At 38.1% G+C, this 23,479-nt stretch overlaps 1 protein-coding gene and 1 long non-coding RNA gene across 2 annotated transcripts in view; one reads left to right on the forward strand and one right to left on the reverse strand.

Annotated features, from left to right (window-relative positions):
• The window catches only part of LOC134655852 (homeobox protein homothorax), a 357,906-nt gene extending 348,446 nt beyond the window's left edge, over window positions 1-9,460 (forward strand). The window contains exons 12-14 of the mRNA XM_063511342.1: window positions 3,154-3,212; window positions 6,138-6,314; window positions 8,423-9,460. Coding sequence (XP_063367412.1) covers window positions 3,154-3,212; window positions 6,138-6,295 — 217 coding nt within the window. The 3' untranslated portion in view covers window positions 6,296-6,314; window positions 8,423-9,460. The remainder of the gene's footprint in view (window positions 1-3,153; window positions 3,213-6,137; window positions 6,315-8,422) is intronic.
• Window positions 1-23,479, reverse strand: part of LOC134655856 (uncharacterized) — a 113,794-nt gene that overhangs the window by 71,986 nt on the left and 18,329 nt on the right. The window lies entirely within an intron of this gene.

Here is a 23,479-nt window from a genome sequence, read left to right on the forward strand (position 1 = left end):
CATTTTGTAGTGTGCTTTATGGATGGTGTATCTATGAGATAATAGGGATTAAAATTAAATTGCTAGTCGCTGTTTTCAGAACAATGAGTAGATACCTATTCAAACCATGCATTAATATTGTATGGCAAGCGATATCCATCAAATACGCGCCATTTCACGCATTAAGTATACCTCCCATCTAACATTAGGCGCTAAATATAAGGGTTAAAAGAGTTCTACATAAGCGTTTGTTTACTCCAGAGGTTCTATTGATGTTCTAAAAATAGGAGTTATAGCCGGCTATAACACGGATTGGGCACAAATTTTAACACCTTGAGTTGTAAAACGGCGCCACAATAGAGTTATAGGATGAAATAAGAGATAGAAGAGCGCTAAAGTAGTGCTATAATAGCGTTGATTAACTACTTAGGATTTAAAAGGGTGCCAAATAAGGGACTACTAACTATTTGAGTAGTAGTGTAGGGACATATACGAGTAGATGATACTTTCAGCTTTAGATGGTATATTAGCATTTAAAGTCAATATTTGTAACACTCAAGAAGGTAATTATACATTTTTTCCTTAGTCCTATCTGCTTTGGTTGCAGATGTTTCCATTTTGTTTAATTATTCGTAAGCTTGCCTGGGACAGCTTGAAGTGAAATGTACTGGCGGATAATTAAAAGCAAATAATTATTTTAGTTCACTGATGCCGGTGTTATCTGGGAATTTATGATGGCGAAATTAATTACACTGTCAATAACTATATGTATTGCTAACAACATTTTAAAGGGCCTCTGATCCTTTGCATATTTATCTGAATATAATATTTTTTTATTTGTGGTCCACCGTATTTAATTTTCGAAAAATTACTCAATATACGTGAAGTCCGGTTTTAAATATAACAATACTAACATTAGGTAAATATTGAGTAAAAGTATCGATTTTTATTGAGTATTTACGTTTTAATTAATAGTTTTTGTTTTGTTTATTGATTCATCGGTCATCTTAACATGGCGCTATAGGCTTATGTTGTAAGTAAGACTCTAATAACAGTATAAGATGTACTAAGGTATTGAATAGCGCTCGTCTGTGACTTCATGATCTATAATGGTGACTCATAACTTCTCTTTTCGACTGTAAGTGATACAAGAGAGTTAAGTAGCGATTGCGATACACAGAGCTATAAAAGACTTTTTATCGCCTGTTTAGAACCTTAAGTGAAAATTGCAGCTGCTTATTACTCATATAGATGCTAAGGTGGTAGAATTCACTTTGAGCTATAACACTAGCGGCTTAAGATGCGTTATAGTGGCCAAAGCGGCTACTGTGGATCTTAAAGCTATACATGGACCTCTTAAAGACCTTGATGTCACCAGAGCCTGTAAGCTTAGAATATGTAGCTACTCTACAGCCGTTCTATGTCTTTAGGTGATAAAATAAGTGCTAAGTGTCGCTTAATTGTTTGTTGGGCTTTGACTATAGGTTTTTTTTTTACTTTTGTTACTATAGCTATAGAACTGGCCATACAAAAGTAAACTTAGAAATGTACTACGAACATACTTATGCAATGCAATCCAACAAAAATATTAGATATGCATATGCTTGTGCCGCTGTGGGAGACAAAATAATTTTAATACAAAAAAAATTTCAACCAGCTTTATTCCATCAATGTATGTATAATCGAAAAATCCAGTCAAAACAAAAGCCGAAATTAAAACAAAGCACGATTTAACAGATCCCAAGCGTCGTAAAACCTGCATCCATCGAACAACGCCATAATTCGCGACCTAAGCGTAATGCTTACGCCATTCTGAATTCGTGCTACACATGGCGAAAGGGTGCAGTGCAGGGCTGGCATTCTGTACACTTTAAACAGACCGGTCTAAGCCTCAGTTACTCCAGTGTAAATGTGCTTCACCGATCATACAATAGTCGAAGACCTCACAGTCATGTTATACTGGTTATTTGTAGTATTGTACGGAATGTAATTCCAGGCCCCGGATGAAGAGTTAATGAACTAATCTTGATATTAACAAAACATTAGTCGCATCGGCGTGTTCCGCTCTAAGTAATTACGGGGGGATAGTGGCCCTTCTGCCGATGTCCATTTCGTTACAAAGTTTAAATTGGAGATAATTTCTAATGTTTATTACGAGGTATCGCTTTGGGTTTTCGAGGTTTCTTGCCTTTATTGTAATACAACATGACGCCGTACATATAATTCATTATAGGTACATTCAATATAGGTATTATAAGGTTTAATAGTCACGACCATTTGCTATTTTTTATTCTTTGCATTACTGTATTTAATATTAGTGATGTGCTAACCGGTTTAACCGCAAAACGGAATAACATAGTCATAATTCAAATCTTATTATTTTTAGACATTATCACGAGTAATCCTAAGAAATACTCAATAGTTTATTGCTAACATAGTTTTTTGCTTATGTGTACTCGGGTAGCGATCAATGTCTTCTAAAACCAGTTTCATATAGGTACTTACAGTACTTTCTGCTTAAATGTATCATTGTAACTGGCAATCTGCGCCATTTTACTAGAAACCAAGTAATGGTATTTCAATACAGTTTGAGTTTTCATCAGTCAGTTCAACGTAATTACAATAATTACGTGAAAAACTAATCGAATCACAAAGCAATCGGAGGAATATCTGGGAACTCGTGCAAAATTCATAATGACAGTTAATTTGGAAATGCACCCGGTCGGGGGCGCAGCGGGATTACTTATTCAGCAGACACGGAACATATTGCACTGATAATTGATTACTATATACACTCATGATTCACTTATGGTGCTCTTGCTGTACCAATGATATCAGTAATTCAGTATTTAAACTTTGGGTTATCACTTTTTTGCATTTTAGTTCTACTGGGGTATTATTGACCGATATTGTACTTATTTGGCGTGGCACCAACTTCAAACATGTCAGTTGTTGATTTCTTAGATACCTATCAAAAAGCCCCCTTATTTACATGTATATGTTACTTAAAATGTTCTCATGTCAATTTCCATACTCTGGGTACGGCAACATCCAATTTATTTGATGTATTTATTTCGGTTTCGTGATATAACCGTTACTTTGTCAATAACGTTACTTTTGCCATATTGTCCATATTCATGTATCATGTAATAACTCTTATTTTTCTTGTTTCAGGTTCATCAATGCGAGACGTAGGATAGTGCAGCCAATGATAGACCAATCAAATAGAGCAGGTAACATTTTTCTTTTACATCTATTAGCTTTAAACTAGGTTTCAATTTAAAATGTACCACAATGCTTCACAGAAATAAGGGGTGGCACGTTTGACCCTTTCCAACGGCAATAATTCCAATCCCCCATCAATAGCCATTACGTTCGCGTTTGAAATTGGAAGCCGCACGTTCGAAAACGACTTTGAAGTCGAAAATTGAGTTTGCTGACCACAGAGAGGTTCATACAGTATGCAGTCGCATGCACCTGAGTAAGTCCCGCGGGGCCGGCCGTCTTGCCCGGCTTTTAGCGCTGACCGCCGGCGAGTTATGCCCTCCTGGTGCCCTGGCTCAGCTGCGCACTTCAAATAATGACTAGATTAAACAAAATAAGTGTGTGTAGCTTGCCTGCTAGCTTAAATAGCTAGCCACAGCTAAAAATAAAAGAAAATAAAACAAGAACGGGTTCAATTTATGACGAGAACCTTTTATAACCGTCGCTACCCACAATACGGAATGGAATTACAAACGGCCAATTCTATTTTTACTTTGTAATGGTCGCGCACTCCATAGAATGTTCGGGACAAAAATTCTACCCGGGAAAAAAAAGGACATCGCAGAAAAAGGGCTTACTCTTGCGAACGCCGGGAACGCAAGAAGGGTAAAAAAGAATAATGTCCGAATTCGTTGACCCGTCCCGGGCGATCCATCACTCGCCCCTCCGGCGACTATCGCCAATGTATGCTCGCTCTGTACCTTTATCTAGATGTGTGGATGTATTCGAGGGCCTATTCAGGATTACAGATCTTTCTCCCTTTTTGTCTGCCTGTAATTTCGTGAATCGCATCGTCTTTTAATTCGTAGTGCACGTTTTCAATAAGCCGAGCGGAGCGGGGAGTGATGAGAGCAACACAATTTAATCCTTGCGAAAAGCTCAATAAACGATCGGTCGGAAATACGCGATGGCCGCGCTCGAACGAATTGTAATTTACAGGCCGGCTCGGTAATGGCGTCGCATCAGAGAGCAATTTATGCCCTTATAATAAATTCATTAGCCAACGCCGTTCCGCTGAAACACGGGGCCTGTCCGCGCGCCACCCGGTAGGTACCCGTCGGACCACTCACGGCCACGCGCCTACCGGCTCCTATTAATAAACCACCGGGTACCACCTACCTTTTTCGCTCAAGATGAGCCTCGAACAATACATTATTGACATATGGCGGCGCGTAAACAAAAAGCGATTGATTGAGACATCGCGCTCGAGCGGCGCACGCAGCGCGAATAATAAACGCGCTCGCCGAATAATGTAGTGATTGGAAAAGCGCCTTTTGGCTTGACCACAGGAAATGCGGTGGCCATTTTCTTTAGTCCATTGCCAAAACAATTTTCCATCTATCCTTGCACCCTCCGGTTTTTCCATTTTCCGTCGTCGGCAAACTTGGCGGCGTCCACATCCGCCGACGGGGAAATTTAGAATTCGCCTCTGTTTTATGTCTACGCCTGTTTTAAAGTGCATCGCCGCCAGAATTCTGATGCCTTGGTACATTAGACAATTGGATCGTTACGTTAATCTAGTTCTATTGCACTGTCCAGTAGCTTCGCCAAGGATTATCGTCTTAAATCATAGTTTCCTGGTGCGCGGGGGCTGCGGGGCTCCTCGGGGGCTCCGTTATTGCTTCCTGTTGTCCCCGTCGCAGGAACTACGGTTTACCGGTTCAATGTCTCCGTATCGACCACTTCCAATACTGCTGCGTCGCTAAAAACTTCCCTTGACAATGAATTTTTGCGAGATCAGAATGACTGAGAACTTTTTCGTAGTGATAATAGTCGATCACATCGACAAAAACAATGTGTCATTAGGGCATGAAAGAACCGAGATATCTAGGCTCATAAGGAAAACGAAAGACAAAAACTTATCAGGCTAAAAGGTCTCCAAAAAACGGTGATATTTGATCTGAGGGTAGCTTGACATCGATCGTGTTTGTCCCGAACTCTTGAGCCAATGGCGCGTGCTACCATAAAGACCCCACGAGGATTGCGGAAATCGCCGTCTATAATGGACGAACACCATTACTTTACGATTGATAATCCCCACGAAATATCGCAATCGGAAGACATAACAGTTTTGTGGTAAAATTGAGCGAATTCCTACGATTCCGAATGACAATCGGGATGTTTTTTTGTTTTGCATTAAGTTTAAATTGGGCTATTGAAAGTTTGCGATGGAATGGTTCTCGTCTTCCTGTTCGAATAAAAATGTCGTTCGCAGTGACTGTAGCAATTTATTTGTGCTGTAACTAGATGCAAATATGTTTGGTAATAAGTCATCATTTGCAATAATTTTGTTTTCCTTTTTATTATTGTTTGATTGGTAGAGCATACAAATTGATCTCGTTTTAAATACAGAGTCAAAAACCGGGACCTCAATTATAGGGGAAAATTGTAAACTATCGTATACCGCGTCGGTGGCAAACAAGTTTACAGCACGTCCGATGACAAACGGTTACCGTAGTCTATGAACACTTGCACCTCCAAGGGTGTCGCATGCTTTTAAAAACGGTACACTCCTTTTTAGGGATCCGTACCTCAAAAGGAAAAAACGGAACCCTTATAGGACCACTCGTGCGTCTATCTGTCTGTCTGGCTGTCCGACCATTCCGATCATTCAAATTTTGAAAACCCTTTATCTCCCAAAACTACTAGGTCTAACATTTTGAAAAAAAAAAATACACAAAATAGTTCTTTACCTATAATGACAGGAAAACCTATTAGAAATGTGCAGTCAAGCGTGAGTCGGACTTAATGTACGGAACCCTTGGAACGCGAGTACCGACTCGCACTTGGCCGGTTTTTTAAATTTGTATTTAAGGCCTGACTACCAGGGCCTCATAACTCATCAAGACTACGCACAGCCAGCCTAATTAACAGTCCAGTGTTCTACCCCGCAGTGTTCCCGCACGCCGGCCCCAGCGGCGCCTACAGCCCCGAGGCGACCATGGGCTACATGATGGACGGACAGCAGATGATGCACAGGCCTCCCACGGACCCAGCCTTCCATCACGGCTACGCGCAGTACCCGGCCGAATATTACGGTCACCATCTCTAATACAAGGAACTTTGTACATGTAAGTGTCTTTCATTTATTCCCCTGGCATAGAAAGCTAGCGCACCTGAAGTTTCTTAAATTCTTAGCTATTGGGATAGATTACTAAAAACTTTGGGCTACATAATGAAAGGGCAGATGACTTACAGGCCTCTTACAGACTCTGCGTTTGATCATATCATATATAAGAATAATGTTTATTAATTTCGGAGTCCGTGCCCTCACTCTGTTAAGTTCGATGTTCTGAAGGATACTTAAATTTGGCCTCAAGCGGCCTCACTATGTTATCCTCCTAAGCCATACAAACGAAACATCCAAAATTTGCTACTGAAGTTTGAACCTAAATTGTAGGAAATAGAGTTGATTTTGCGTTGTTTGAAAATTGAACGAAACAAAGCAAAAGCGACTCTGTTCCAATTGAACATGGTTTAAATTACATCGAACTATAGGTACTATAGGTAGGACCTTGGGCCTTAGGAGGTTATAACCTAGTGGTTATTTTAGAGATTCTTCATGACCTTTGTATGGTGATGACATATTATTAAAGCATGCCAATAATTCACGGCATTTACAATTGTATGGTTCGTTTACACTAGGATAGTAAAGAGTTAGTAACACTTAGTGGTTTATTGGACTTGCCACACCTACTTATAAAACCAATTGACTGTGATGTATAATAGCGCTTTCTAAACCAGTAGTCTTAATCAAGTAATCAATATAACACAATGTTCTTCAGATTCATAGGTAACAATTGAATGGTGGGGAATAATTATTTATTTATTTTATACTTTTAAGTTATCAAATCAAAACAATATTAATTCAAGATTAAGTTAGCAATTACGAATCGACAGTTACTAACATCAAACATGGATGCTGATAAGCAATAATGTGTCAACCCACAAAAACTTAAAAAATGACATTTTAATGCCATATTGTAGCTGGTCTGCTCGACTTCATTTTGCAAAAATGACCTTAGTGATTTGAAATTTATAAATATTCCAAAAGAAGGAAAAAAGGTTAACACAAATCCGTTAACATGTGTTGTCTGTTTTGCATTAATGCGTTTATTGCCTTAACTTATTGCAGTAATGGCCAGAACGCGCACTAAAATGTCAATAATGTCTTAAGAGAGGTTAACTCATTATTGCGGAAATCACATTCCATTAGTTTTATTTTACCAGAAGCGCTATGAAGGTAAATGTTGCTAAAAATGGTGTTTATAATAAGTAATTTTACGAATTTAGTGCACAAAAATGTTAATTGTTGCGGTTTTAAAGAGATAATTACTAATGCTGATCGAAATAAGGTATTTATAAAGCGTAATCACATTAGTTTTTAAGGGTTTTATTTTTGAGGAAAGTTTACCTAATTAAACTAAACAAAACGGCAAAGTGCTGTAGTTTTTCTAAGCGATTAATTTTAAATGCCAAATTCAACAATTTGAATGTATGTGCATTCGTAAAATAATGTTATTTTTATAATTTATAATGATTTTAAATAACTTGTTACACTTGAATCATTCTTGCAAATCGAAAAAAAATATCATATCAATGCATTATGAGGCTTTTGGTATTTAACCACAACAAATTAGAGTTAGACCAAGAAAAGTCTGCAGCGATTTTGATAGCCCACGCAGTGCAAGTGTTATTTATACGTCATAATTTCATAGAAGTTTGACGTTTAAAATGACACGTGCACTGCGTGGGCTATCAAATCCGCTGCAGACTTTTCTTGGTCTGACTCTATGTGCTATAACATGTTGATTATAAGTTCAAAGGCAGTTTTACACAATTAGAAAAACTGTGTTAAGTATAATGACACGTTCTTGAGAAAGTTTGACGTCATGATGCAATTCGCAATAAACAAAAAGGGGATTATTGCGACAAATTTAAATTTATTACGAAAATTATAAGTATAAATCACTAGTATTAATCGTATTTAAACTGACAAATACAACACTTTAATCAAAATCTTTAATTTTTAGAACAAACACTCAAAAACCGCGAAAAAATCTTTAGACGCCATTTTCTCAAAATGGTGCTTAAGTGGGTAAACACATTATTGCTTATCAGCTTCCACATCATCCTTTAAGTAAAATACATATAATAATTACCTTGTAATTTGTTCCAGACATGAATAAAACTCGCACAGTTCGGTCATCGCTCGAGGTCGAGGCCGACCGCAAGGCCGCGGCCGAGGCCTCCGCACACGAGGCCGAGCGCGGCCTCATGTGATACGGGACGCGGGACGTGACGCCCACGCGACGGTCACGTGACGCGTGCGACACTAAAGGAGAACGGATGCTACGTGTACATAAAGCGAAAACATTTTTGTAATATTTGAAACAGTATACGATCTCCTAAATTAAGATTTAAAGTCAACTTTAATGTTTAAATAAATGTAAAATAACGCGAAGTGACAACGTGGACGCTAAAAACGGTGCAATCACCTAATATAAATAAATAAAACGGTTTTATCACTCGGAGCATAGAGGATCGAGGAATGTAACAATAAAATGGTTTGATAGTTATCGTATAAATATTTATAGCTAATTGTGTATTGTTATTACGTAAATATAAATAATTGATTAGTTGTAAGTTGTAATGTAACTATCACTGGAAGTACTGGGTCGAGGAGGACGAATGATAATAGAAATGGTACTTTTGTAAAGGCGTTATGTATGTAATAAATAGATTATTTATGATTTGAACTCCCACCCTGTGTATGGACTAGGATATATGAGTTTGAAAACTTTGAAACTACATTGCGCGTTCAGACGTTTCAAGTGACTCGCCCGGTGACTTGCGAGCCTGCTCGTATATGCCAGTCGCTACACAGTTCCACCCTCCCGCAGGTTACTGTGTAACTTGTGTTGCCGTGCCGGCGTTGCGTCTGTTACCATCCGATTATTTATTCATCACGCTCAGTCGTACTTCTAGTAACGTCAATTTCTCCAAGTAAATTTTAATTGCGAACGAAACTTTTCGTAATTTTGCGTTACAGGTTGAATACATATCTTTGATATATATACCTATCTATATACTATTGTGATGATATTGTGGTTCGGGTATGATTGTTTCACCTTGCCTTGGTGTTCATTAATGTAGCACAATTTGTAACCGATGTATACGATGACAAAAATATATTTTACGATGTTGAACAAAGAGATTTTACGTCTATTTTGTCTTGTAGCGGATACCTGACATATTATGCCTTCACCAGACCAAGGGTTCATCAAGTAAAAAACGCAAAGGCTCTTGAACGATCGAGAAATACCTCGAAATATAAAATTGCGCGTTCCTAATTATGACTCCATAAAAATGGTATTAATAAAATTAAGGATACAGTCTCCCAGCTTGATAAACCGCCTGAAACCGTCGGAACAAATCAATCGATATACTTACTCATAATAAAGTAAAATGTATGGTTGACGCGATATGACAAAGTTCCATAAAGACATACACATCAAAATGGTGAACTGTATCCGTCTGTGTGACCTCGACTGATACGAGAGCTTCTCATAGGTTACTATTACGTTCCGTATTTTAACATGAACTATTCATTTTGAACCTTTTCTTGTAATTTCAAAGATTTTAGTCACGTCGGAGAAATTTACATATTAATCAATTCAAAGAATAATATGTCATCATCTAGCAAATAACAAATTGATATAATAAAGTAATAAATAACTTGTTACTTGCTACTTAACATCTATACGTGTAACACGAATAAAAATCTGCAAATGGACCTCCCTATTGACAGTTGCCAAACTTTAGTGGAGTGTAATCTTCCTAAGCCTGGCTTACACGAATTTAGTACAATACCTCATACTTCAAACATTATTTATACGAACCGATTCAACGACAAGTATAGTACTAAATCAGTGTAAGCTATAGGGGGTCATTCTTCAACTGTAATTTAGACAATTCTTCTGATATTGACTAAAATCGTATTATATCAAACGGAACAATCACGTAACGATGAGAACACTAAGTAATGCTCGCATTACAGCCTTATGCATGTATACGAACGGGATAAACGTCAAATTGGTCCTGGCCGTGGTAACTGTAGGATTAGTTATCCGGAGCAAGCTTTATACCTAGGGTAATTACCAGACTTGTGGGGAATGTCTTACCAACGATAGAAACATACTTTAAACCCAATTTACAGCGAGTAAGTGGCATAAAAGTAAAAATCAAAACAAAATCTTGAATAACGAAACACTCTTGAAGCAAAATCTGATATAGTCAATCAAATTAACATTCTCTTCACTTAGAGCCAGTTGCACCAACCACAATTAACAGACTGATCAACCTCATGCAACAGAGATCTATGAAATTTTCCATACAATAAAATTTAGCGAACGCCTTATTGGTAACAGAAGGTTTGGTGCAACCAACTCTTAGTTGGAATAAGATTATCCATATTAGTGACAGTTGACAAGGAAAAATCGAAAGATTCAAATATGACAAAAAAATATCAGCTTTATTTAACAAGTTTCAGTTTGAACAACTAGCCTCGTGTAAACGCATGCTAAAATGGGATTAAAGTTATTTTTCTTACAGTTGGTATGACACTTTTAGATAAGACAATGTGGTTTTGCTGAGGTCTATGGATAGTTCTAATTCTAACGGTTACTTTGACAAAGCTTACAATTTTTGAAATATAGAGAGAGACTCGGTAGTCCTAGTATTCTACTAAATTAGAGATATGCTCAACTAACCGTAATATCTTTCATCACTTGTAACATAAAGTTTGTCTCTTTTACATTAATTACACTATCACGTCAAAACGGGTAAGTGTGGCAGTGGGATAAGTGAGTGTGTTTACACTTTTACTTGCGAGATCATACATTTACCACTAAACACTACTGTAGGTAGCAAGTAGCCACGCTTTCCCGTGTTGACATTATAGAAAAGGGATAGATATGGTCGAAAGGCCAGTACTGGAAGACAGTAGCTCGCCTCAGTCAACCCACACTGTCTCGTCTCATTTTAGTAAAAGGGTTTGTTAACTTTTGTAAATATATCATCATATAAATTACACGTCATGTCTTTTTGTATTATATTTTCTGTTCAGTCAACTTCAGTATTAAATATTCGGTATCTTTTGCAATCTGCCTTTGTTGATATTGCCCTATTATTATTATTGTTGTGTGTAATATATTTTTATTAAGAGAAAAATCTTAAATAATAGTTGTTAGATATTAATGAATTAATTGGAGAATTTTATTTTGATTTTTCTCTTTATTATATATGTATATGTACATTATACATATTGATTTGAAAGTCATCAAGTTATTGTAAATATAGTAATAAAGAGAGCATTGTCTGTCGTCGATTCAATTATTATAAAACGGTTCGAGAAAAAAGTTAATTATATATTTGTATTGTATAATTTCGGTGAGGCACACGTTATATGAATATAAATATACATGATAGAACTGGTTTATATTATGTATGGCAGCTGACGGGCGGACTGACGGACAGTGTCGGCATTATGAATGCTACGAATTGTGTAAAAAATATTAAAACCTTAAAAAAAGTGACTTTGTTTCATTTTTATAGCGCTAACAGACTGGCGTACCGGACCGCTAAGTTGCTATGGTCAGCATCTCTCTCTTGTGTTTACTCATAGTTGCGTTCGTAACGGACGTACGGCGAACCACCTTCCACTCGATCGAACAGACCTCAGCCGGCCTAGCCAAGGTGACAATCGCTATCGCTTCGACAACGAAACGCTTTGTGTCTCTCTATCACTCTTCCATATTAGTGCGAAAGTGACAGTTGCATTTCGATCGCTACGAAGCGTAAGCGATTGGCACGTTGGCTACGCGGCCAGACCGTACCAAGTTTGCGGTCCGGTACGCCCGTCTATTGGCGTATTTACTTAAAAACGTAATGGCTCAATTACATTAGTCAAGTTGCATTACAAACCAAACGACAAATGTAAAACATTCAATGAATAGATAAATTCAGTCAGTTGTTCGGAGCTGTCACCTTTTGCGTTTAACTGACAGGCTGATATGGTCCGGCGAACTGGTAACCTATGTGCCACTTTAAGGGATCCTAAATACATTAAATTTGATTTCGAATAGATCGATTCAATGTGAGATGAGCCTTTCGAAGTTTTTAAGCGAGTGAAATAGAAAATTTGACTAGCCAGCCTCGAATCATGTAAAATAAATTGATCGAGCAAACAGTTCATATCCATCACAAATTGATAACGAGAAATTACTATCTCTATGGACCTCCGTAGGTCTATCTAGAATTCTAGATACACACGATGTAGTGATTGATGTAATTGTGGCATTAATCCTAAAATTTGGCATTTCCTTTGATATCTCATACTTACTGTATCTAATACACAGAGAGGACATTTACTTTGCATGCTGAACTGTATTCGACATGGGACCATATCATATGGCTTGTCACTTTAAATACCTATAACTATAAGGTTGTGTAAGGTATGTGAAATTTCGCAATCCAAGCTGAGAGGGAGTCGTTTGCAAGGTGGTAAAAGGTGAGGTAAGTATAGCATGGAACTTAAAAAAAAAAGATATAATTAATACCTAAAAGGTCGGCAACGCGCATGTAACACCTCTGGAGTTGCAGGCGTCCATAGGCTACGGTGACTGCTTACCATCAGGCGGCCCGTATGCCTGTTTGCCACCGATGTGGTATTAAAAAAAAATCTCATAAACACTTAGGAATTACAAATCACATAAAAACCTACAATCCATAGGTACGTACTAATCACGAATATACCAAAACATAACTTGATTGACGGAACATGCAAAATACCTATGATTTTACAAAACAAATGACAGACTGGAAACGCCCACTTATAAATAAATATCTACCTGACAAAGATTTCTAATTTCGTAAATACTGCATATTATTTATCAAAGGTCAAAGCGAAGTTTTTAAATTGCAAATGACATTTTTCGAAAATCAATATATTTTGTCACAAGGTTGAACTAAAGTAGGTACATTTCATACCGATTTCAAATACCTTCCTTGTTCTGCTATCCTAGTACCACTACTTACAGGACACTGCTGGGAGCCTGGTACTTCACACAAATTGTTACACTCACGCATTTCTGCACTCCCGGTTCCTGGTATAAATGATTCACCTGACATGCGCTCCTGGTATAGAACTAAATACCTTCCAAATTCATATTCACCGTTTTGTATAAGTACCTCCAAGTCTCATGCAATATACGAGTAGGTACCTATTTACCTATGCTAGATGTATGCTAGACGTGTTTGTATAGATAGGGTTATTTCATTAAATAACTAATAGAGGGTTGCTAAAAAGAGCCCGATTCATAGTTAACCATTTGTTACGGTTATAAATAAATAAATAAATAAATAAATATTATAGGACATTATTACACAAATTGACTAAGATTGATTGACGTATTTATGATCTTATTTATTGTTCCTAAGATCGAATTATATCCTGTATTTACTTTGTGACTGGTCATTTCTCTTACGTCGCTTGTTTTTACCCAAATGCAGACCCAGCATCCGTTGCATCTGAAAATTTGAATCCAATTACAGTAAGAAGTAACTTCGGATAGATCTGTTCACAAACACTGGATAGTTTTGCGAGTTTGCGAATCTAGGATGACCTAGATGTTGAAATTTATTGATGAAGCGCTTCGAGAAAAGTAGATAGTTAAGTGAACTTGCGCTTACGCAGCGTACTACGTAGACAAACAACACGCGAACGCGAAGCGAAGCGATGCGGCGCGGGGTGAATCAATCCTTTGATACCTATAAAAGTCACAGAACAAGTAGAATGGCGATGCGAGCAGGGTACCTGTCGCCGCGGGGTTTTGAGCAAACGCTCGCATGCTACTCGCCCGCGCTGACCGAAAATGAAGTAAACATGCCTTTTTGCGCCACAATAACGTTCAGATATTCTTATCTTCTGCCAGACGTCAAATCTGTTTAAAAAAGGCGTATCCATTCACCACGCACACAAGGCGCTGGCTAGTTTTTACTACCGTTACGCGAGTGTTAGTAAATGTGTAGAGGAACGAGCGGCGACACCGGTTCCGATACTAACTGTGCGCGATAGCCATTCTAAGCTCTTTAATATGTTCTGTGATAAAAGTCCTATGTGGGCGATCTCGTTGCGAACGCGAACGCCGTAGGCCCGCCGCGTGTCTCGTCTTGGCGGGGGCACTACCGTGCCCCCAGATACGGTTAAGTGTGGCATACGGGTAATAGTGGCCGGCCTTCACATTGGGGCGTGTTTATTGTGAATTCGTACATTTGCTATTTATTTAGCGTTTACCTAGTCCATCGCAATAAACATTAATAATAAGCCAACCACACTTACTCGCCAGCCTGAGATTTTTTTACTATAAAAGTGGTAGTGAAAATAATTAACGCAGACAAAGTCACGGTCAGAAGCTAGGTATTAAGTATATAAAAACTTACATTACTCAGGAGGAAGGAGGAATTTTGTGATACGCACACAAATAAATGCCCTAACCTGGATTCGAACCCAGGACCTAAGTTTGTAGGCAAGGTCACTTTTGACTTTATCAAAACAATATTGTTTCATTCATGCAAAAATCTTGCGAATCGAAATTATAATCGCACTCAAGCTCACATCAAAAGACAACACATCCATCATATACATACCAAGGCTACATAAATCTATACCCTCAGTTTCATCTGGAGCTATGTCAATTTGGCGTTTCTTTCGAGTTGGAGGGGTGAGGGGCGGGAGGGGGGGGGGGGGGCTAAGGTTGACAAATGGTCCGCTCGGAGCATCCGCGAGCGATACAATCGGTGCGTTGCTTACTGTGCTCCGTTGTAGGAAAAAAACAGGGTTGGCGATGTGGCAATGCTTAATTTATTGCTAAGTAATTTTTTTGAATGAGTTAATTTTATTATCTTATCAACTAAATGAAATAAACAAAAACAAGCACAATAAAAAAATAATGCCATTATAATAATCCTAATTTTCTGTCGCCCGTTATCTCATCATTCACTTGCGTTCGTTTCAGCCTTACATCTCTCACACAGTCCATCCACCTTTTCCTCGGTTTTCCTCCCTTTGTACTTCCCTCCACATTCATTCGTAATACCTTTCTCGTCACATGACTTGTTGATGTTTTTAGAATCCATTTTACGAGTGTGAAATGAAATACCTACTAGATTTTAGGTAGGTAGCCGCTATGATTTCGTATGGTCGATGATAAAAAAAATACTACTTGAATATGTTTTTTAGTTTATTTGAAAAGACAACCTAAGCGCCTCAAGCATACAATAGGTAATCTGAAATAAATATAAAAATGAATACCAGGCGGGACTCTTTTGAATTAAAATTTAGGAGAAATTATAGAGTCCAATGAAGCAAACTCTGCATGGCATTTACAATGACAAGGTGTGGCTATGTCATTATTAATGTCAAATTTGTATAAAAATATGACATTTACAATTACAATCCCTAAAAGGTCGCTTGGTGAAAGTTAGCCTATACTTTTTAGCAAGTTCTGACTCTGACAACCAGACATACAAAAACATTTACCTATTATATTAGTACTCGTAAGGTGGTTGGCAACCCTGCGGCACGCGTCACCGGACTCGTCCCAGCGTGCCATTACTCACTGTCGGCCGCCATTTTCGAGCCACGCCCGCTACGCCGCTACGACGCTACGGCGCTACGGCGTAGCGTAGTACTCCTTGCGATTCTTGTTGCCCTGGTATTTTGGAGTTGATTGTGATCCTTTTTAGTTAGATGAGTGTTTAATTGAGGAGCTATGGGAGTTTTCCTAAAAACATATGTTATCTGCAGAGAAAAGTGCCCCTTACATACAATATTTTATAAACCCCTGCATATCAGACTACTATACTTGGTCAACCAGATCTTGACAGTAGAAAAAGGCGGCAAATTTGAAAAATGTAGGCGCGAAGGGATATAGTCCCATAGAAAATTTGAATTTCGCACCTTTTTTAACTGACAAGATTTGGTTGACCTGCTATCTTTTCAGGATGTACAAAAGAAAATATATTGTCCAAATCATAAATACATTATCACTTTCGTTCGATCCTCATACGACAAAAACATAGGGACCTATTTTTATAAATTTTCATCATCGTCATCTTTCAGAGTTCGCAGGCAGCAGCTAGTTTACAAAATACGCTCTCGAGCTACTAGGCGCTCAGTGGCGTTACGTCGACAGACACAGTACCAGGCGCGCATACTTCTAGAGAGCAGGCATTGGAAAGTAACCAGGAGTACAACAGTTTTCGCCAGCCATAAGTACTAGGAGCACATAATTATCATCAGCAATAGTGTAATACACTGCATATAGATGTAGTGCATTTATTTTCCATCCTATTTTCACGGAAACGTACGAACCTGTCTTTGCTATTTCAGTCAGTATCGGTACAAAAAGTATTGAGGTTGATTGAAGTAGCATGACAAATACGAACGTTTTCGAGAAAATACGATGGAAAACAATTATGCACTACATCTGTACATACTTTTTCTACTTGCGTTTACGCATATGTATGAACTCGCAACAAACATTAATCAACGTGTAAATCAACGTGTAACTGTAAACAGGTCACAATGTGAAAGCCAGCCACACTTATCCCGTAGTCACACTTACCCATATAATAATTATTGACGTGATGATGACAACGTCTTATAAATCGATGAACACCGGTAGCATGCACGAAAAAGTGTCACGTTGCGGACAGATCTCCATGGTAACGTATAAAAGTATGCAATTTTTCATCAATGTTTTCTTATTACGTTATCATTATCACGCAAATTTATCGTCCGTAAACCGACTTTACAGACAACCATATTTTTTTTACTAATAAAAGTAATAAGGTCCTAAAACTGTTTACCTTGCGTCCGCTACGCCCCCTACCGCCAGGCGCTGCGAGTAGCGTTAGAAAGTGCGCGTAATCGCGGGGATAAATCGCAAACTCTGCTTATTGTTTCGGCGTTCAGGTGCCGGGTAGCGTCAGCAGAGAAGGGCTGATGCGTATTCAATAATATATAAGTTAGGTCTCCAATTTAAAGTCGTGTCGTGAGTACGGTTTAACTCACGTATTTTTAGTCACTATTTTTACTACTTACCCTACCCTATTTTTAGACCTAGGCGCTCTAGGAGGTTGGACATAGCATAGTTTTTATCAATCATCAATTCCTCATCCCACGCAGATGAAGTCGCGAGCAGACACTAGTAAATAATATTTATTTTCACCACACAAACTGGTACACTGATAACCTACCAAATTACATACCTACTTGTCAAACAACCTAATTTTTAATTTGATAACTTATCGTTTGTTGATAAATATTATTATCTATTAATAATAATAACAATTTGTTAATAATGTTAGTGATAAAAATAATTTGAAGAATTAAAATGTAATATGTAGGTATTGTACCATTTTATCAATAAATAAATGAATGAATGAATGAAAGGCTCTATTGATTGTTCAAAAAAGGATAGCAAAGTTGCATTTTACTCACATGTGAGGCAAAGTAATCAAATGCCAATTTTGAGTTGCTTTCTTATGTTTGCTGGTAAATATGTAATAACGTTCATTTTGATTTGATTTTGTTTGATATCTTCCAGTTAATATTTCCTTCGGGTTGGTGGGGTCATGTGTAGTGAAAATTTTTGTGTTTCACTCAGGGGCAAATTTTGTTTAACCCTCGCAACGCCCAAGATTCAATTTTTTTTGGAATTTTTCGCTTGCTCGTGTATTAATATTAGCACGAGCGGTTAAACAACAACTTTGCCCCTTGTAAAAAAATAACTATTACTTGCTTACTTTGTCCAAAAGAAAATTAATTGCCTCCTGTTGAGTGTTTAGTTTTCATAAAAGGTAGCTTAGAGTTAATATCGCCCGCCAGATGTACGATCCGTTACTCGGACTGTAGTTCCAGGCAGAGTGTTGCGGTTAGCTGCACGAGCGAGAGCGAGTAGCTCCAAGGAACAGTGAAAAAATTACAGGTTATCCGCCTATGCCTATAGTTCGTTTTTTTAGCATTAGAAAGAAAGTAAATAATAATCTTGACGTGTCTTTTTATTAAAAAATATTGAAAAACGCTTTAAACAATTAGTTTATATTACTTATGAAAGCAAAAAAGATCGTATATTATTTATAATTCTAACATATTTGCTGTAACTTATTTTTCAATGGTGATTTTTAATAAAAAGATCGCTTACCTTCTTTCTAATGCTAAAAAAACGAACTATAATGTGGCGAATTTTAAAACACGACCGAATGGCCGACCGACGATTTTAAATCGACACTAGTAGCGAATTACCTTTTGCACGTGTATCTTACAGCGTTTTACAGTACATATGGCCCTTAAAATTTCGACGTAGTTACGCAATGAGCCTATTATAGCACAGGGTGTCATAATGAATGAAGCACCAGATGTACTGTAATAGTACATTACGATACAAGTGCGAAAAATACAAAATTTGAACGTATATCGTAGAACGTTTTACAGTACATATACTGTATGGGCCCTATAAATTTTCGACGTAGGTACGTAATGAGCTTATTATAGCACAGGGTGTCATAATAGAGCACCAGATGTACTGTAAAAATCTTTAGGTCACGGAAGTATTTTAGTCAAGCAATCAACGCGCCATCGCTCGCTAAGCTGTTAGAATGAATCTGTAGCTCGAGATATTTTATAGCTGCATTATTTAACGACAAACTGGTGCCTGTGAGCTACTTACTCCTATTTACTGCATTTTCATCTTGCCCGAAATATTTACACTAAAACATAAGCTTTTAGAAGAATCTTAATAAACATAATTCTAAGAATATGTAAAATTAACTACAGACTTACTAATACATACTTATATTTTATTTAAAGTAAGTGTTCTATAGTAGCTAGCGTGTGTAAATTACGGAAAGTTACCAAAAAGTTGAAAAAGATCTCGGATAATTCAGGAAAATTTCACAGGAAACTTTCATTTTGGAAACCGAAAATTTCGATTCCTATGCAAAAATATAAGGAGTTTCCGATTTCTTCAAATGGAAATTCAATAGTTTTCTATTTTATCACATTTTGAGACAGATACTGAAAACGCCTGATTTGCACCTCGTACTTTCCTCCTAATCTCGATTCCCCGATAACTCGTTTTGTATACCGAATCCGCCCCGGTACCTGTTCCGTAAAACTTTAATTAACCAATAAACATGTCGCCCGCGGCCCTCTTAAATTAGCCCCCGAAAGCGATACAGCCTGCTGAAGCCCTGTCGCCGGAGGTTTCAAATAGTTCCGTTTAATTTAAATTAAATTAATTTAAAAAAATAAGTGTTAATTAGTATACATTATTAATCAAATTCGGTTAATATAAATTAAATTAAAAATTAATTAATTATTATTTAGCTTATATTAAAAATTGTACGATCTCTGTATATGGCCATTTCTATTTAAAGTTTTATCCCCACTTTTATATTATTATTTTTTTTTAATCCAAACAAAATTACAGTGTAATTATTGCACTTATCTGTCAAACTGCAGAACAGTTTGTTGGCGGAAAAACTAAGCCTACCCTCCACCATATTCGTAATCGTATACTAGTGTTATAATATAAATATTAATACAGCAGTCTTTTTTTTTTCTTTTTAATTGGAAGTCTCTATATTATTCCTACTCAGAATCACAAGCTCTTTTTCAAAAATGTATGTACCTTTATAGAACCTATTATGTACTACATTAGAACCAGGGATGTTGCGAATATCCGCATCCGCATCCGCAACCGCGGAACTTCCGCATTATTTTCAACATCCGCATCCGCATCCGCATAAAATCGATGCGGATTTAATGCGGATGCGGATGTGGAACAGGTCGGTACAGGAACGTCTTAGCATCGGCGTAAGTGCTAGACTGCTAGGTAATTTAGTCATTAACCAAAAAAACCTATTACAAATGAGCCGTCAAGCCTGAGTGGGACTTAATGTACGGAACCCTTGGAACGCGAGTCCGACTCGCACTTGGCCGGTTTTTTGAAATAAAAATTACTAAAATGTAATTTTACGTTTTTTATGGTACTATCTTGACATCCGCATCCGCATCCGCGGATGTCAAAAAATCGGCATCCGCAACATCGCTGATTAGAACCTACGTCAATAGAACCTTCTATGACCGTAACATAACGGACAAACGAAAAATTTATGTAATTTCGGAGTGATTCTTTTCTCGTATAAAGATCGAAAGAGCGCGTGATTCTGAGTGGAAGTTAATATAAAAAATCCAACATCTTAAATGTATGTTGAAGGTACAAGTTTTATTTGATTTGGTTTTCAATGATATGTCAGTTGGTAAGTTCCACCGCTAAAGCGACATCAGCCATTTTTGTCCGTCCGGACACGATCGTTAGCCGGACCGCCGGACGTTTTTCACCGCGACCACCATCCACTGTGTTCACAACGCTTCGAATGGAGGCCAATGATCAGGGTAGTCTGGCGAACGATCAACAATCAATCCGAAAAAAAATCGTTGGCCGGTTGTATCGCGGTGGAAAGACCGTCAGCTGTCAGCTAATGCTCTAAAGGCCGTAACGCAAAAACCAGACGGAACCATCTAGGGTAATTCGCCAGTAACTGGCCACCGGCTAATAACTGGCCACCCTAAAGTAAAAATGAATTCTATCCACCTATAAACAGAAATCATTTTAGTATAGGTAAGGTTTCAATAACTGGCCAGCCTTCAATAACTAGCCACCTTATACTAAAATGAATTGTGTTTATAGGTAGATAGAATTCATTTTTAGTTTAGGGTGGCCAGTTACTAACAGGTGGCCACTTACTAACAGGTGGTCAGTTACTGGCGAATTACCCTATCCCGTATTTTAATGCACCAGAGCGGCGCTATACGTCACTTTCGCTCTTACATACTTGGTAGAAAGTGACAGGCATGATGACAAATGATAAAAAACCGACCATCACCAAACCTATCACCGATCATCACCTATTTCATCACCAAAGTTAAGGTTTAGGAACATGTAATAAGGCCTCGTGCAGATCAGCTGCCGCACCGTTGGTGCAGAGGGCCTACCGCGAACCACGTTCGACGTGTTACCTCCCTGTCATACTTACGTACGAATTTACAAGTGCGACAGAGAGGCAACACGTCGAACGTGGTTCGCGGTAGGCCCTCTGTGTTGAACGTTGAACCGGCCGGCCGGGAGCGTTCGACGCAATTAAATTAGAGCCAAATATTTTGGAATTCCGGGCTAGCTCGCGATTTAGAACGTTTGAAAACGCACTGGATGGATGCCACGGTGGCTGGTAGCTTTGTTTTACTGGTAATTGTCTGATTTGTTCACGAGGACACTGGGTATAATTCACTTGAATTAGGAACGCTTTAGGAAAGTCACGGGGCACTAAATATCAAGGCAAAATTTATTTGGCGCTTATTCATCGATTGAATAGGAGATATTATATACTTTTTTTAATTAATACTGTACGCCTTTTGATTGGCACTATTGATTATATTAATTGATTTATATTATACTAGTACAATTTTCAAACTGCAAATTCGTTAATAGACATCAGTCAGAAGAACATAATCTTCAGTAGAAAGTTTTTTATCTCTTGTCTCTTCAGACCATATCATCACTACCGATTTACGCAACAATCAAATCGCAAATGACAAAATCGTGACCAAGGGTCAAACTAATAGTGACCAGGGGCACAGAAGCCGAGAGGAGCTTTCGGAGCAGTTTGTCATCGCTGACTGATGTAGATGGTATCGTATCGGAATCCAATACAAACAGTGAGCGTTCTATTGCCCACTAATGAGCCGATTTTATCCACTTTTACACAGGATGATTGCAATACGAGTCATTCTTGCTTCGGGTGGATTAACTTTGCACCGACTCGACGAATAGAACACGGTGAGGGAGTGTCACTATAAACGTCATAATCTTATCATAGAAATTTGACATAAACTAGCGACCAGCCCCGGCTTCGCACGGGTTACACAAAACCTTAACAAATAAAATAAACCTCAAGAATCACTCGCTAACATACATACACACAAACAGACAGACGCGGCGGGGGACTTTATTTTATTACGTGTAGTGATTATTTTTACGACCGAATAGGTACACATTTATCAGAATGTACGTAATCTTTTCTCAAGCTTTCAACGTCATGCGTTACCATTTTTAAAACTATCCCGCTTTCGAAGTTACCTCAGTGCATTTACATGTTTTGTCTATTTCCAAAAAGGAAACTTCTTTTATTTCTGGTTAAAATTTCCAAACATTTCCGAGTACTTTTTGAAAAGTTCCCGCATATCTATAGAAGCCTTTAACAAACTTGAAGGTACGAAACATGCATCTTGTTTCTCGCATACGCATTGTTTTATTTTGCTATGAGACGAAACGTTCCGTTTCACATGCTTGTCATTTGTCATCTAGGGAGTAGTACTCATCGATGTCTCAGCTGGCCCAAGTAAAACAGGACCTAATAGGCATCCTAACCTAATCACCATATATTATAGCGGCTACGGCCTCTAAAATAATAAACAAGCTACTGCAGCAAGGTGCACGCAACATAAGACCTAAGCTTTACGAGGACAAGAATAGCCATAGCACTCGTAAATTGAAATATCCTCGCGGTGCGATACTTAAATCAGTAATTTGCAATAAACATAAAAGTTTTACGGAGCGTCGTAGATCAAAATAGATTGCGCGTCTAATCTTACCTAGGATCGGCATGTTTTCTGCGTAAATCACGAAAAATAAATGCATCCTATATCACTATGAGTACGGATTCGAACGGGACGGTCGGTATCAAAGTGAACTCCTGCTGCGCGCATGCGTTCGCGACATGCGCCTACCAGCGCGCAGCGTGAGCCAGCCTTTAAACCGCTGATGCCGTCATAAATCGTATTTTAAAACCTCCCCCCCGCTCCTGCCCGCCTGGTACATCGGCTGCAACTATTTCAAGTTAAATGGACCAAATAACTGCTTTGATAGCCAAGCCGGACTGTCCGGCGGCGTTTTAACTATTTTTCTCGAAATCTCCGTTTTCGCTGAAATTATTTTTATTGTTTTCACTGCGGTCGCAATGCTTTATAGCGGTTAGTCTCATTCGTTGTCTTCCGCGTCATTAAATTTCTCCCACGCAAGCTGTTTTCCAGCTATTTACTTAGTTTATT

The sequence above is a fragment of the Cydia amplana genome, chromosome 17 (genome assembly GCF_948474715.1).
Source record: "Cydia amplana chromosome 17, ilCydAmpl1.1, whole genome shotgun sequence".
In the NCBI taxonomy this organism is placed as follows: domain Eukaryota; kingdom Metazoa; phylum Arthropoda; class Insecta; order Lepidoptera; family Tortricidae; genus Cydia; species Cydia amplana.